The sequence below is a fragment of the Corythoichthys intestinalis genome, chromosome 14 (genome assembly GCF_030265065.1).
Source record: "Corythoichthys intestinalis isolate RoL2023-P3 chromosome 14, ASM3026506v1, whole genome shotgun sequence".
Lineage (NCBI taxonomy): Eukaryota > Metazoa > Chordata > Actinopteri > Syngnathiformes > Syngnathidae > Corythoichthys > Corythoichthys intestinalis.
In genome coordinates, this window is record NC_080408.1 from 790,242 (window position 1) to 806,166 (window position 15,925).

A 15,925-nucleotide genomic window follows, 5' to 3' on the forward strand; every position below is an offset into this window, starting at 1 on the left:
CCTAAAGACAGCAATTCATGCCAGACATCCCAGGAATCTGACTGAACTACAGCAATTTTGTAGAGAATAATGGGCCAAGATTTGCATGCTAGTTTGCATGCTATCCTCATTAAAATATGAAAACCTATAAACGTTTGGGTGATTTTAGTTAACGCAGACACTGTTTTTACATCTGTGCGATTTTGACAAAGATCAGATCACATTTGATGGTGATTTTATGCAGAAATTATGAGAAATTCCAAAAGATTCAGATACTTTTTCAAACCACTGGATACTATGCGTCGTTAGATTGCTAGCAAAAGAAATCATCAATGGATTGGATGTCTATCGCCGTCAATGGTAGAGAGTGAGCTCATCCCCAAAAACTTTTAGGAAATGGATCAACAGGCAAGCGCGTGATTTTTTTTTTTTTCCCTCAAATGAGCAATAGCTATCATGGAATGTCCATTCATTGGGGAAGCGGGATCAGAGGTCAATCTCCTGAGTTTAGGGCAGATCCTGGCCCAGAATGACAGTCTTCACAGAAAGGTCGGATTCATCTGAAGGCCTCTGGGTGCTGGCTGAGAATGCGGCGTGCCTAAAATTGTCACACACACAAAAAAAATCACTATTTATATCAATAAATATTGGAAAAAAAAGAAACACAAGAACATAGGAATAAAGTTTTTTTGGTTGTTTTTTTTTTTTTTTTTTGGTAAGATGGGCTTAAATGAATCATTTTTTTAAGATGTTGTTTTTTAAATAACATTTTTCATGAAAATATGAAATTGTTAGTTAATACACTGCTGGCCAAAAGTATTGGCACCCCTGCAAAAAAAAATTAATAATAATAATGCTCATTTTCTCCCAGAAAATGATTGCAATTACAAATGCTTTGGTAGTAATATCTTCACTGAAAACGCAACGTCATTGTCAAGCGCAGGTCCACCGAGTAAATTGTGCAACCTGAGCGGATTGCGTACCTACACCGGCACCGGCACTGCCAATGAACGAATGGTAAAATAAAGAGAAAGTCAGTTTTCCACTAGCTTCATGCTAACACACAATGATAAATCTATTAATGAGCTAACAAAATTAGCGTCAACGCTCAATGACGTGAGTGCGCTATCGTGTGTCGGAACTTCTCGTCGCATCTTACCTGGCAGAGATAGAGGTGCTGACGATGGCGGACCTTTTACTAACGGTGGCAACGGTGCCGGAGCGAGTAGGAAAATGCAGATTGGCCTGAAATGAGCACAAGTTAGCGAGAAAACGCAGAGGGGGAAAAAAACTGGCTTTCCGACAAACCTGAGTAAAATGTTGCTCCAGCGTGGACTTGAGGTGAGGTTTGTACTTGATGGCGGCAATCAGCATCTCGTCGATAGAATCGTTAAACTCCATGATGTCCCTTACTTCTTTCTCCAATTCTTGTTTGGCCTGGAGTCGATTCTTCAGGGAGCTGTTTATTTCCTGAAAAAGAAATATTCCTTGACTTCATTTTGAAATATGAATGAAGTTAACCTTTATAGGCCAAGTGGCTACTCGATATTAAAGGGATCCAAGGATAGAAAGACATGTAGTTCTTAGAACATAAATGCTAGTACGAGTTATACTAATTTGATATTAAAACCCCTCTTCATGTTTTCGTTTTAATAAAATTTGTAAAAAATTAGTAGGTCGCCATTATTGTTGTTGACGTCGCAGCGCGGTGACATCATATGGGCTCGCTGCCGGACTTCCACAGTGTCACTTATGAACTACGTAAACATGTCGTTGATTCTGCCCTTCCAAATTATAACCCGAACGTAATATTTATGACAAGGATAGCCCTGTTGATATTTCACAAAATGAGCAGCAAAAGCAAAATTTATTTGGCATATTTTATAGATGGTTTGAATTGCGATTAATTGCGATTAATTATGATTAATTAATTTTTAAGCTGTAATTAACTCGATTAAAAATTTTAATCGTTTGACAGCCCTAATATATACAGTATATATATATATACTGTATATATTAGGGCTCTCAAAATTATCGCGTTAACGAGTGGTAATTAATTTTTTTTAATTAATCCCGTTAAAATATTTGACGCAATTAATGCACAAATGGCGGGCTACTAGTTTATTTATTTTGATTGAAAATTTTGCAAATTTTATTAAAACGACAACATTAAGAGGGCTTTTAAAATAAAATTTCTATAACTTGTACTAACATTTATCTTTTAAGAACTACAAGTCTTTCTATCCATGGATCGCTTTAACAGAATGTTAATAATGTTAATGCAATCTTGTTGATTTATTGTTATTATAAACAAATACAGTTCTTGAGGACCGCATGTTGAATATATATATATATCCATCTTGTGTCTTATCTTTCCATTCCAACAATAATTTACAGAAAAACATGGCATATTTTATAGATGGTTTGAATTGCGATTAATTACGATTAATTAATTTTTCAGCTGTAATTAACTCGATATAAAATTGTAATCATTTGACAGCCCTAATATATATATATATATATATATATATATATATATATATATATATATATATATATATATATATATATATATATATATATATATATATATATATATATATATATATATATATGTCGTCTGTTCTGGCCTTCCAATTTGAACCCGAACGTAACATTAATAAGAAGGATAGCCCTGTCGATATTTCACATAACGCGCAGCAAAAGCAAAATGAACATCATAAATGGGATGAGAGGAGTAGCGTACATGTGTTAAGTTCGCTAGTGACAGCTAGCACTCCTGCTCTAGTGACAAAACCGGAGAGTGATGTGAAAAAATGTTTGCAGATCTTCACGGTAAACTATTGTGTGATCCAACTTATTCCAATATTATTGTAATGTCTAAAAAGTGTCACCCGATTAGTAAAGTTGCAATTCTTTATTTTGGGAACTTGTACAACACTCGGCTGCTGTCTGCCGCACCTCGTAAGTCACGCGGTGCATTCAGGAACGCAAGCAAATACCCCCACTACAGTATAACCTGATTCGTTACATTATGGAGATAATTAGCATCCAGAGCTGTCGTGTGGATGGCAGTAGTACACAGCGGTTTGATTTTTTTGCATCACCTTGCCTTATTTTTGTCACGTAAATGCGCTGTCCATGTCGTCGATGAGCAGCCTGCTTGTGTTTCAGTTCATAAAATGTTGCTCCCGAGAGTCCGGAAGCTTGCTTAAAAACGAATGAATACATGTTTTAAACTTACTCTGATTGCTGGCTATTCGCATCATTTTCTGCCCAACAGATTATAATGAGGCGTTATTTTGCACATTGAGATCTAAAATGACTGTCGTGTGTAACAGGGGTATATCAAACTTGCAAATATTGTATGTTTCTATTTTATAATTACACCAAATTGATTGTTATCTTATTTTCTATTTTATTTTCGTCAATCCTCCTTCAAAGTTGGAACTTTTTGTTTGTATGTTGTTTGTTTCCCCTATGTCGGTTATTACCGCGACACCTGCTGCTTTAAGTTGGGTGCACTTTATTCATTCTCCCCTTTTCTGTGTCGATGTCAAAGGGGAGGTAGGTGCCGTTTAGCTGCAGAGAGTTTTGTAGGAAAATGTAACTTCCAGGCATGCACTCATGTATAAAAATTGCATTGCATCTCTTTTTTTATTTATTTTGAATAGGGGCACATTGTTAAAGCTGTGTTTAACGGGAGGATTGACTTTTTCCGACTGTTATCAGATAAAAAGCAAGTCACGCCGCACTCTTGAGTCCCGTCGTCATTCCAAACTACACATACAACGCAGAGTCGAAACCCACCGGTTACAAATGTACTTAAAGCACGTGAGACACATTGTGAGCAAACATGATTCTCTTTTCCACTCTGCACTGGCCCTGCAATAAGGGAGCGTTCAAGACCACACACTTTTGGCAACAATCAGGAAACACCACAATGACGATGTTTTTTTTTTTTTTTTTCATCGATAGTTTGTGTATTCTTTATCGATAAAACAGACACGACAGTAAAAATAGGAACTATTGTTATTTGGGTTTGAGTTTCCTGAGGGACAGATATAGTTGACAGACACACACAGGAAGTCTGTGTTGTTACGTTTGTTATGGTCCGAGTTGCGGAGCTGCAATAATGCAAACGAGTTCAAGAAACTAACTTCTGTGCTTTATGAGGAGTGAAAAAAGCAGAATTTAACACAGATGAAATCATTCGGCCGATCAGAGTGAAGTACTACCGAAACAAAATGGGACGTCACATACCGTAATGGTCGGCAACGGATCGCCGCATACGTTTCTTCAACACAACGTGGCCGTGTCAAAAAAAAAAAAAAAAATCTGTTTTTATATATATATATATACATTATATATATTTCTGTCTCCATCCATGTACCCGTTTATAATGCGCACCATGATTTTACAAGTTGATTTTGAGGGAGAAAAAAGTGCGCGTTATATTCGGGAAATTACGGTAAAAAGAAAGCGACTGAGAGCTGTTGAAGAAAATTCCTGCCAGGATATCCGCTTTGTGTTCATCTAAACAGGCTCAAGTTTCACACTGAGTAAGTATAAATACTGAGAAATTATTTGATCACTAAATATACAGTACAGAAAACAATTTTGGAACATATTTGGTTTGTGGTGTGCCACGAGATTTTTTCCAATGTAAAAACGTGCCGTGACTCACAACAGTGATCTGTTGTACTGTACTGTTTTATTGTAATCTTTTGTCCTTCGTCTTTTTGTCTTTGTGTTACCTGTCTAAGGACTAAGAATGTAAATAAGCTTTTTTTTTTTTGCTACAGTCTGGCATGTTTACATCTTTTAGATGTCAATTAATGTGCACTGTCCCTATTAAATAAATAAATAAATAAAATAAACAATCCTTGGGGTTTCTTCCCGTATATTTCGGTCACGCCCTGTTGATTTGGGGCCTTTGTATAGAAAAATGAACCCCCAATAACACTGGAAAGTTCCACTGGGTTGAACTCATAGTAGGCTATTATGACGATGGCCCTAGAAAGAGTGAAAAGCAAATGCGGCTTGGCCTACCTGCACGAACTCACGAAGCTTTTCGACCATTTCCTTCTTGGTCACGAGCGTCTCCTCGGCGACGACGATCTGCTTTTCCAGCTTTAATTTTTCTTGATAATCTGGCGCTAACGCATTAGCGTCATTAAAGGGTTAGTTTTGCCCTTTCACTGCACAGTCCATCAGTCTGTAAGGTTTACTTACTGGCTTCTTTAGCTTTGAAGACGGTTGTGCTGAAACCAGTATTATTGATGTGAAATAACAAGGTGGTGTTCTCCAGAGCTTTGTTTTCCCGCTCGGCCTTGCGGATTTTGTTATTGAGACACTCTCCTTGCTGTTTGAGTTCGGCCTTTTCCAGCGCCGCCTGGTGGAAAAGACTCGTGTATTAATCACGGCGACTGTCAGAAATAGTTGGCGAGAAAAGTTGCCGCCGCAACTGATCTATTTTTTTCCCAATTTTGGCGCAATTTCCAAATACAGTGGTACCTCGACATACGATCCTTTCGGCATCCCAAGTCAAATTTCAGCCGTCATTTGTCTCGACATTTGACAACATGCTCGAAGTTTGACGATTTACAACAGCATCGCAAGTTCATTGTTTTCCCGCACGGCGGATTTTCTCACGAGAGAAATCAGCATAGGTCCCGAGAAGGTTAGTGCAGGTGGTGAAAAAAAGAAAAAGGTGACGCTTACCATTAAATTAAGATGGAAATGATGGAAAAAATTCAAAAGTAAACTGGCTCGGAATATGTCTACGATCTTGACGGTCCTCCTCCGACCTCCGTTCGCCAGTCCTAATAAGCTAAGGTGACAAATATTATCATTGTAATATCGGCAAAGAAGTCGCCAGCTTTTTAATCGATTATTTCAGAATTTGTGCAACACAATACGGCTACCGTCCGCCGTAGCCAACGCTAGCACCAACAGAACACGAAAATAGAAAGCTTCTCACTCTAACGCACCTCTCTGACTTTCTCGTCAGTTCAGGAACAGCATGCAAAACACAACAACCACATTACATCGCGATTCATCACATTAATTGGTTATTATTTTTACCTGTATTGTTAGGGCCCGAGCACCAACTGGCGCGAGAGCCCTATAGACCCTACTCACATGACGTCACAACCACGCTTCCGCGCCATATTGTCCGTCAACTCGTCGTGGTGACGCATTACCGCTACGTAAATTCCTCCTGTTATCGCGTGTTTTTCTGCTCATTAACATTAATAATCAAAATGGTGAAGGCGTGTGTGGCGGTTGGTTGCAATAACAGAGAAGATAGACAGAGAGACTTGAAGTTCTACTGTATTCCGAGCGAACCGGAGAGGAGAGCAAGATGGACTGCTGCAATTCGACGAGAAAACTGGGCTCCAAACGATTACCACGGATTATGTAGTAGTCATTTTATATCTGGTAAGATGCATTTCATATATATTTAGAGGGTTTTGGGCTGACAACCACAATTAAGATCATTGCGAGGCTAATCGCCGACAACATACAGTTTCAAATTCAAGATGCAATTTTCTTCCACCATCATTACATTTTGAATAATATTTAGCTGGTACCAAGTGAAAGAAGCTGGCCTCGTCTACGTATCATCCGTTAAACAGGTGTGTCCAAACCTTTTGCAAAGGGGGCCAGATTTGGTGTGGTAAAAATGCAGGGGGGCTACCTTGGCTGATTTACATAGAACAATATATTTAAACAAATTTCAGCAAGCCCTTCTGTGTGTCACATTTGCTTTAATATTATTTTTTTTAATTCATAATTTCAACAGTCTCGTCTTTGTGGCGTTCTCTTTCGACACTCGGGCTCTTGCGAAATACTGCTGCTGTGAAGTTAAACAAGCTTCAAGTTGCTATAATTTCTCGCTGCGTATCTTCCCTGTAATGTTGTCGTACATGTCAGCGTGTCTTGTTCGGTGATATCATTATCGCGTCACATCGAACTCTTTGTAAACAGCGACTGTCTCTTTGCAAATGAGGCAGACACAATTTTATTGAAGAAATAGTCCAATATCCACCTATCCTTGAAGCGTCGGCCATCGCAGTCAACTTTTTTTTTCAATTGATTGTCGCCATTTTAGGAAATTGAAAGTAAAGGGCTACACTGTTGCTTAGAGTGCTTTTAAAGTTTTTCAAAGTTTCGTGAGAATAGGCTGATTTTGTGAGGACAAGATAGATATCAGGGTAGCAGATGTCAGGCAGAGAGGGCGAAGACAGCGGGTGGAAAAATATCGATTTAGACATCAAATATGGACCTGGCGAATGGATAGACTGAAGCTTTTCCACATAACGCCTTTTATGCAACGCATCCAATGAGTTTACAGCGTCTGAAAGCACCGGGGCTTCCATGAATTGCACTATAAATTGCACGACAAATTGAAACAATGACGGACAATATGGCGGCCGGATACAGCGACACGTCATTCTGTGACGTTGGTGAGTAGGGTCTATTGGAATGCAAATTTTTTTTCATGGTAAAAGAAAATGGACAATTTGGAGGCCTTAACATGCATAAAAACTCACCAAAATTTGCACATACATGCGGCTTGGCGTAAATTCCGATGATTTTGCAACGTTGCGAAAAACATAACAAAATGGCTCAGTAGCCAACCTTGAATTTTTCAAGAAGGCCTCTCCTATTAGGTTTTTTTCAACCTGGAGCGATGAAATTTGGGGAGTCGATACGTTTTGCAAAACTGCTCCAAAAAGTCTCTTGCACCCATATTCCAAACTCAAACGGAAAGTGGGTATTTGGGATTGAATGTGAAATTTAAATTGCATTGCAGGGTGCATATCTGAGATATTAGCATTGAGGGAGTAAGCCTGATCCTCCTCAAAATTGGCAAGACTGTTCATGAGAGATATGATCATAAGTTATAAACAAATAGTGAGTTTTCATTCACGTGCCTGACCTGGGCAGGGTTCCAAAGTCATTTTTTGGCAAGACGCCAAATTCAGTAAATGACTAATAACTCCTTTCTACAATGTTACATTTTTTTCATATCTGGCATTATGTAAGGTATCCCCACCTGAACACGACTGCATTGAAATATTACCCATTAGGCCACACACTGCTGGGAACAGGAAACCGCCTTTTTGACGAGACAGGCTCCTCTTCCAAGGGGAAAAAAGAAAATTGACCTCAAATCTGTTTCAGGGGAGTCTTAAGACATGTGTTCAGGTGCCTGAAAATATTGAGGTTTTTTCGAAGCAGAGGGGTCCAAAACAGGAAAGTGAAAATGACCATCGCCATTTTGCCTCGCCACAAATTTTGAACAGTCATAACTTGGCAGACATACAACATATCTGCGCTAACTTCCCATGCTTGGTGAGAGTCCTGTAGGGGTCATTTGCATCAACTCCGCAGCGCCAACTAGTGGCAACAAAAAGGCACTCATTTTACTTTTACATGTCCAGTTCTTTTCAGGTAGTTACAAGACTTTTTGTAATACTATATTTTAAGGGCCATGTCGATATGTTTGTCCGATTTTTTTCAGGGATTTAGACAGCTTATAGAGCAGGGGTGCCCGAGTCCAGCCTTCGAGAGCCCCTATCCAGCCTGTTTTCCATGTCTCCCTCCCTCCTTCAACACACCTCAATCAAATAATCAGGATCATTATCATGCTCCTGCAGAGCTTGCTGATGAGCTGATCGTTTGATTTAAGTGTGTTGGAGGAAGGAGACATGGAAAAGAAGCTGCATAGGGGCTCTCAAAGACCGGACTTGGGCAACCCCTGTTATAGAGCCACGAAATTTGGCAAACTTGGTCAAATTGGCTCAAATAGAAGATTCGTTTATATTTTGAATATGCTCAGTAGCGCCTCCTTTTTTGTAGGACCCTCTTCAATAGGGTTTTTTTCTTCTTGGTGTGTGAATGTTTCTAATCCCCAAAAAAGAGGCGAGTTTCGAGCAAGTTAGGTTCTCATGAGATGATGAGAGGGGGACGATCTGCCACCACCCTGACCTGCTTGCTGTCCGAGTGGCGCCAAACTGCGAGGGTCCATTCAGTTCTGCTTGCAGGCCTTGTATTATTATTTTTATTCCGATTTGTATTTATAATTGATTTGTTTTGCTATGTGCAATTGTACCTGCAGTATTTATGAAGGATTTAGCATGGGGTTTTGGGCTGGGGAACAAATTCATCGAATTACAATGTCTTTTTATGGGAAAATCCTGCTCGACATACGACCATTTCGACTTACAAACCAAGTCCTGGAACCAATTAACTTCGTATGTAGAGGTACCGCTGTACTCACCGACAAGCATGTTAAATTTAGGAAGGACACTGACACAATGGGCTCACGATGACACATCTAGCGCTGTATTTATGCCATTTCTAACCTTAGCAATATAGTGAGCTTGAGACTTGACGGCGTCCTCGTCATCATCTTGGACCGCCATGGTAAAGGTCACCACCTCGTAATGTTTCTTTGTGGCTTCCACCTTATGTAACTTTATATTCAGTTCCTGGCTGAGATGGAAAACAAATGACTTTAGTTAAGGCCAACCCATTGACGGCGCTCGACGTCCTATCCGTTTGGATTTGGGAATGAAGGTCTAGCTCCGTCAAAGGCAGGTCAACTAGGACTGTCACCCTAAATGTCATCGATATGAAATGAATCTTGATAGTTAATAAAGTGTTTGTTGACCTTTAAATTGTCAAAATCCTTTTTTGAGCTTCTAAATCTTTTTTTTCCTCATTTTAATTTGCCCCAAAAAGTGGGAAACCGTAAATATTCTCTTTTTTATTTGTGTATATTTATGAATGCATTCATTTTCCGAGCTACTTATCCTCACAAGGGTCGTGGGAGCACTGGAGTCAATCCCGGATAACTATGGGCAGTAGGCGGGGTACACCCTGAATCGGTTGCCAGCCAATCGCAGTTGTGTATAAAGTGGTATGAAAAAGTATCTGAAGCTTTTGTAATTTCTCACATTTCTGCTTAAAATCAACATCAAATGTGATCTGATCTTAGTCAAAATCACAGCGATGTAAAAACAGTGTCTACTTGAAATAAAACCACCCAAACTTTTTTAGGTTTTCATATTTTAATGAGGATAGCATGGAAACAATGACAGAAGGAGGAAAAATAAGTCAGTGAACCCTCTGCCTAAGGAGACTTAAAGAGCAATTGAAACCAATTTTTACCAAACATTTTAAGTCAGGTGTGTCCTCAATCACTGATGAGTGGGTTTAAAGTTGCCCTGCCCACTAGAAAACGCACACCTGGTAAGAACTGTCAAGCATTGTCTGATGTGCATCATGGCTTGGTCAAGAGACCTTACTGAAGACCTGCGATAAAGGATTGTTGATTTGTATAAAAAAAATTGAATGTGATGGTTCACTTACTTATTTTCCCCCTTCTGTCATTGTTTGCATACAATCCCCATTAAAATATGTAAACCTATAACTGCTTGGGTGGTTTTAGTTAAAGCAGACACTGTTTTTTTCATCTGTGTGGTTTGACAAAGATCAGATCACATTTGATAGTGATTTTATGCAGAAATGCGAGAAATTCCAAAAAGGTTCAGATACTTTTTCATACTTCTGTATATATATTTGTCTAAATGTAATTATAGAAAAGGAAATATTCTCCTTTTTTATATTTATTTCTATATTTTAGATGGATAAAAAAAATGTACAGTTTATATTGTCTTTATTTTTATTTCCTTTGTAAGAAATAAAAGCCGTTAAGTATTCTTCAATGGAATTTTTCATCAATTTGATTTTAGCGGGCCTCCTAATGACAAAAAAAGGTGTTAAACAATAAATATTTTTTTATTATTATCATAAAAGAAAAAATAAAACCTAAATGTTGTCTTTTCATATACAGTATTTATTTTTCATTTTACAATTTTATAATTAAAAGGCGGGAGGGAAATGTAATTTTTTTGTTTGGTTTAAATTAAAAAAATATATAAAAACCGAAGGAAATTTTGATTTCTATGTTTTGTTAAAATGGGGGGAAAACACAAAAACATTTGTGTACAACAGAAATCTGACATCGATGTTATCAAATTGGCTGAACTTTTGCAGGCCACACAAAATGATGGGGAAAAAAAATCTTACTTGACTCTCTGTCTCTCCTGGTCGGTGGTTTTCAGTTGCTGGTTGAGCATTTGAGTGTAGACCCTGATCTCCTCTTGCCTTTCCTGGATGGCTTTCTTCACATTGAGTTGCCTTTTCTCCAAGGACACCACGCTGTTGGCCTTGTTAAAGAGGAGATCCCTCTTCCGCTTGACCTCAAGCTTAGAGATGTTCTGCTCGACAATATGTTCCTGATCACGGGATATCAAAAGGATTTTGGCCTCATGAAAGCAATTGGGATTAAAAAATTATGATCAAACTGGCAGGAAAAGAAAGGAATTTCACCATAACTCAAGAACAAATGGAGAGATGTTTGACATATTCCTTATCATATCTGCTAGGCTCTTAAAACTGCTTCCATTCTTTAGAAACCCACCAATTTAAAAAAACTTTTGCCCCATTTCCAATCTACCCTTCATCTCCAAAATTCCTGAAAAATCTGTCACATCTCAACTCCATAACCATCTACCTAATCACCAATATAATTTATTAGGCTTGGTGTTAACACTTGTGTATGTAAATCTAACGTTAGTAGATTGTTTTCTTCTTGGAGATGCGTGTGTGGCAGCCAATTTTTTTTTTTTGTTAACGTGGAGGTTTGACAGTTGCCATCATATTTTCGTGATCAAAGCACCGTTCCGCCCCCAAATTTTAAACCGGAAGGGCGTTCCGGACTGTTCCGGCCCACTTTCACCCCTGGTGATGAGGTCAAAGGTCACAGAGGTCAGAAAGGAATTTGGCCATGCCTTGTTCCCTACTTAAATGGAACGCCCACTCTACCAACAAGGGTGATGCTTTGAATTTGCTTGCTTAAGCTTCTTTCTCAGAATGCTCCTCTAGTTTTCTTGCATAGACTTTATAATAATATTGACGGGACACATTCCCTAGACACTGCGCCACACCTTCAAGTAGGGGGCCGTCCCACACTCCGCTTCAGTCGGTCGCAGTTATTCTCAAACACATGCAGCGATCCAACGCCAGATTTAGGTTGAAAAAGTACGAAAGCTGTACAAACTGTCTCAGGAGTGATTTGTTCGAGGATTCAAGGTCATTATATTTTTCGTAGCATGCATGCATTTTGAAACGTTGTGAAAAAAAATCCATGGGAGAAATTAACCGCTACTGCATTGGCATCATAATTCGCAATATTTACGTAAAATAAATCCTAACTGGACAGTTTTTTTGCTTTTAACCAAGAATCGAGACTGTTTTATGTCCTTGTCTATAAAGAATTCAGAGATTTAAACATTTATTCACAAGAAATTTCACCAGAAAAGCTCAGTTTACATCAGATGGCCGCTAGCTACATTCACTAACAGACTAGCATTGTACTTCGACATATTTACATAAAATACCGTATTGGCCCGAATATAAGACGGTGTTTTTTGCATTGAAATAACACTGAAAAAGTGGGAGTCGTCTTATATTCGCGGTCGAGACATTATATCCATTCACGACGCTAGATGGCACCAGATATCATTGAAGCGATGTTCTGTCATGAAAGATCTCAGCTACTCTTTTTAGTTTAACCAGTTTGTTGCAATGTTTTTCCATATTTGGATTTGTTTCAAGACGACAGTTACAGTTAGACTTCACTTTGATGGTTAATGCAGATATTGCAATTTTGTTGTTTTATCACAATAGATTGGCTTATTTACATTTTTACAACCAGAAGCCATTCATTTACGAATGTGATCGCACTTTACATATTTAAAAGTTCAGATATTAAGATTTGAAGGAGGCAAAATAACATGCTTTTTCTCTCATATTTATTGTTATAATTATTTGTTTCAGATGTACTGTAATTATTTTCTGTTGAGCCTTGAAAAAGAGGGGGTCGTCTTATAATCAAGACCGTCTTATATTCAGGCCAATACGGTAAATGCTAATTGCATGTTGTTGTTTTTTTTGTTTTTTTTTTGCTTTAAACCAAGAACGAGACCGTTTTACATCCATATCTATAAAGAATTTAAGCATTTATCCACGAGAATCACACAAAAATACACACGGTCCCGTGTGCTTTGGTCAGATGAGACCAAGATTGAGATTTTTGGCAACAAACACTCTAAGTGGGTCTGGCGTGCCACGAAAGAGGCGCATGCTGAAAAGCACCTCATACCCACTGTGAAGTATGGGGGTGGGTCAGTGATGCTGTGGGGCTGTTTCGCTTCTAAAGGCCCTGGGAACCTTGTTAGGGTGCATGGCATCATGAATGCTTTGAAATACCAGGACATTTTCAATCAAAATCTGTTGCCCGAAAGCTGAAGATGGGTCGTCACTGGGTCTTTCAGCAAGACAATGAGCCTAAACATATGGCCAAATGTACACAGAAATGGTTCACCAGACACAAAATCAAGCTCCTCCCATGGCCATCTCAGTCCCCGGACCTTGTTTTGTTGGCAAAAGGGGGTTGTACAAACTATTAACACCAGGGGTGCTAATAATTGTGACACACATTATTTGATGTCAAATAATTGTTTCTTTATGTGGGATTTTTTTCCCCACTGAATGAATGCACTTGTTTTGAAGGTTGGATTTTTCTCTTTTTTTCCATTAAGGTCCCATATTATTTGAATTAAAAAAAAATATTAGAAGCTAAAAAACACATCTTAACCAGGGGTGCCAATCATTATGGAGGGCACTGTATTTCATCATTTAAAGATAGATTTAAGTCAAGATTTTGCCGATTTAGGAGCATTTTAGATAAAAAGTTACTTAGGTTCGCTAGGAAGCTTCTCTAACATTTAGCCTTCCTGAGAAATCTACTGCTTTAAGATGGCGGCTGTTTACTAACGCAGCCGTGTCTGTCACTTGCATCTACTTCTGTATATTTGCGATATCTACCGAAGCGTCATGTTGGCGTCGTTTCTAGGCTATCGGCTACAGTCAGGTATTATTGAAGCCACCTAGCATAGTAGCATCGCATTTGCAACGGCGCCACCCTCCCTTTCCTCCTCACCACTCCTGCTCTGCTCTCTCGTCTCCGTGTGTTCGTCTTTCTCAGACTTTTCTCGCGTCAGTCAACCAACATAGTAACGCATGCCTTTCCTGCCTCAGTAACTATAACGGCGTTGCTAAGATGAGAAAAGTAATTCATTAGATTATTCACTACTGAAGAAAATAACGCCGTTATATTCTAACACCGTTATTAACAACACTGGTCGTAGCGCCCTTTCAAGTTGATTTATTATCATTATTTCATAGTCATGAACTCATTGCCCACCATTGACATCCAATTCATTTCCGCTGGCTGTGAATGATCGTGTTTGAGTGCCGTTGACTTCCAATCCATTTAGACTGGGAGTGGCTGATGGGGGAAAATATTACATTATGCCTTTGTGATGTATGATTGCTTCTGTGACCTAGATTGTAACAACTTCTATTGGTTTTTACCTTGAGTTTCATAGTTAGGAGGGAATCTCACGAGATAACTTGTTTTGATTGTTTCTTACACGTCTGGGTTCCATACTTAGGAGGGAATCTCACGAGATTTGTTTTGCACTCATAATATTTACCGTGGGAACACAACATCTGCTACCGGACGGCGCAACCTGGGAACCACGCAAAGAAAAGCCCCTTTTTCGAGGGGCTGAACCAAAGGTAGCTTTGTCATTGGACAGGGCCGTCTCCGCCCCCGTGTGGCGCGTTCCAACAAAAACCAGGCATTTCCGGGCGTCCAGTGAAGTCCGCCAGTGGGTCACGTAGGGATCGCCTGGCTTTGTTCCTTCGCTGCCTTACCGGAGTGTTGGTTCCCGCTCATTCGTCACGGTAAGCGATTTTCATTGCTAAGGGACACTTGGTTGTGCTGTAACGGTAGCGCGGGGATTCTGGGATTGACGAACTCAATCTAGCGTCATCGTTACCCTTGTTATGCTTGTTTTTGATGCTTGTTGCTTGCTCTTGTGGGATTGTAATCAATAAATCTCATTTATTTTGCATTTTCTAATCAATAAACATTGTCTATTGACCAAAAGTGTGCCTGTGACTGATTCACCGCGAACCTGGAAATTTCGGAAAACAGTGGCGAATGAACGGCCGTCCGTCCGTTCGTTCGTTCGCCACTCCCATGTTCTCCCACCCTTCTCGCGGCGGCAGCCATCGTAAAGGGAGATCACCTGTTTCTTCAACCGAAGCCGCTTCAGCTCTTTCTCCATGTTGTTATTGATGAGTTTGAGCTCCGCTACTTTGTTGTACAGCTCTTCCTTCTGACTTGCCGAATCGTCCTTCTCTTTCTTCAAATAGCGAATGTCCTCCTGCCGGAGACCAAATGTCGTGAAGACGGCTGTGTGATTCCAGATCTGCCGTCCGACCTACCTCGGACTCCTTGATTTTGACCAGCATCTTACTGGACGTCTTCTTGGTCTCCTCCAAAGAATTCAGCAGCTCCGTGATCTTCAGTTCCATCTCGATCTTTTCGTCCGAATCGCCCACCACGCCTTGCAGTCGTGCTAGTTTTTTATCTAAAATGATCAACTGGGAGTCCTAATACGGAGGGTGGAGGGGTGGGGGGAAGTCACATATTTTATCTAGGGCTGTCAAACCATTATAATTTTTAATCGAGTTAATTACAGCTTAAAAAGGAATTAATCGTAATTAATGGCAATTCAAACCATCTATAAAATATGCCATATTTTTCTGTAAATTATTGTTGGAATGGAAAGATAAGACACAAGATGGATATATACATTCAACATACGATACATAAGTACTGTATTTGTTTATCATAACAGTAAATCAACAAGATGGCATTAACATTATTAACATTCTCTTAAAGCGATCCATGGATAGAAAGACTTGTATTTCTTAAAAGATAAATGTTAGT

At 39.3% G+C, this 15,925-nt stretch overlaps 1 protein-coding gene across 1 annotated transcript in view; it reads right to left on the reverse strand.

Annotated features, from left to right (window-relative positions):
* Window positions 1–328: 328 nt before the first annotated feature.
* The window catches only part of LOC130929894 (coiled-coil domain-containing protein 39-like), a 33,875-nt gene continuing 18,278 nt past the window's right edge, over window positions 329–15,925 (reverse strand). Inside the window, exons 12-20 of the mRNA XM_057857514.1 lie at window positions 15,418–15,585; window positions 15,219–15,356; window positions 11,086–11,294; window positions 9,357–9,486; window positions 5,215–5,374; window positions 5,032–5,138; window positions 1,288–1,449; window positions 1,139–1,224; window positions 329–577 (exon numbers count right to left, since the gene is read on the reverse strand). Coding sequence (XP_057713497.1) covers window positions 487–577; window positions 1,139–1,224; window positions 1,288–1,449; window positions 5,032–5,138; window positions 5,215–5,374; window positions 9,357–9,486; window positions 11,086–11,294; window positions 15,219–15,356; window positions 15,418–15,585 — 1,251 coding nt within the window. The 3' untranslated portion in view covers window positions 329–486. The remainder of the gene's footprint in view (window positions 578–1,138; window positions 1,225–1,287; window positions 1,450–5,031; window positions 5,139–5,214; window positions 5,375–9,356; window positions 9,487–11,085; window positions 11,295–15,218; window positions 15,357–15,417; window positions 15,586–15,925) is intronic.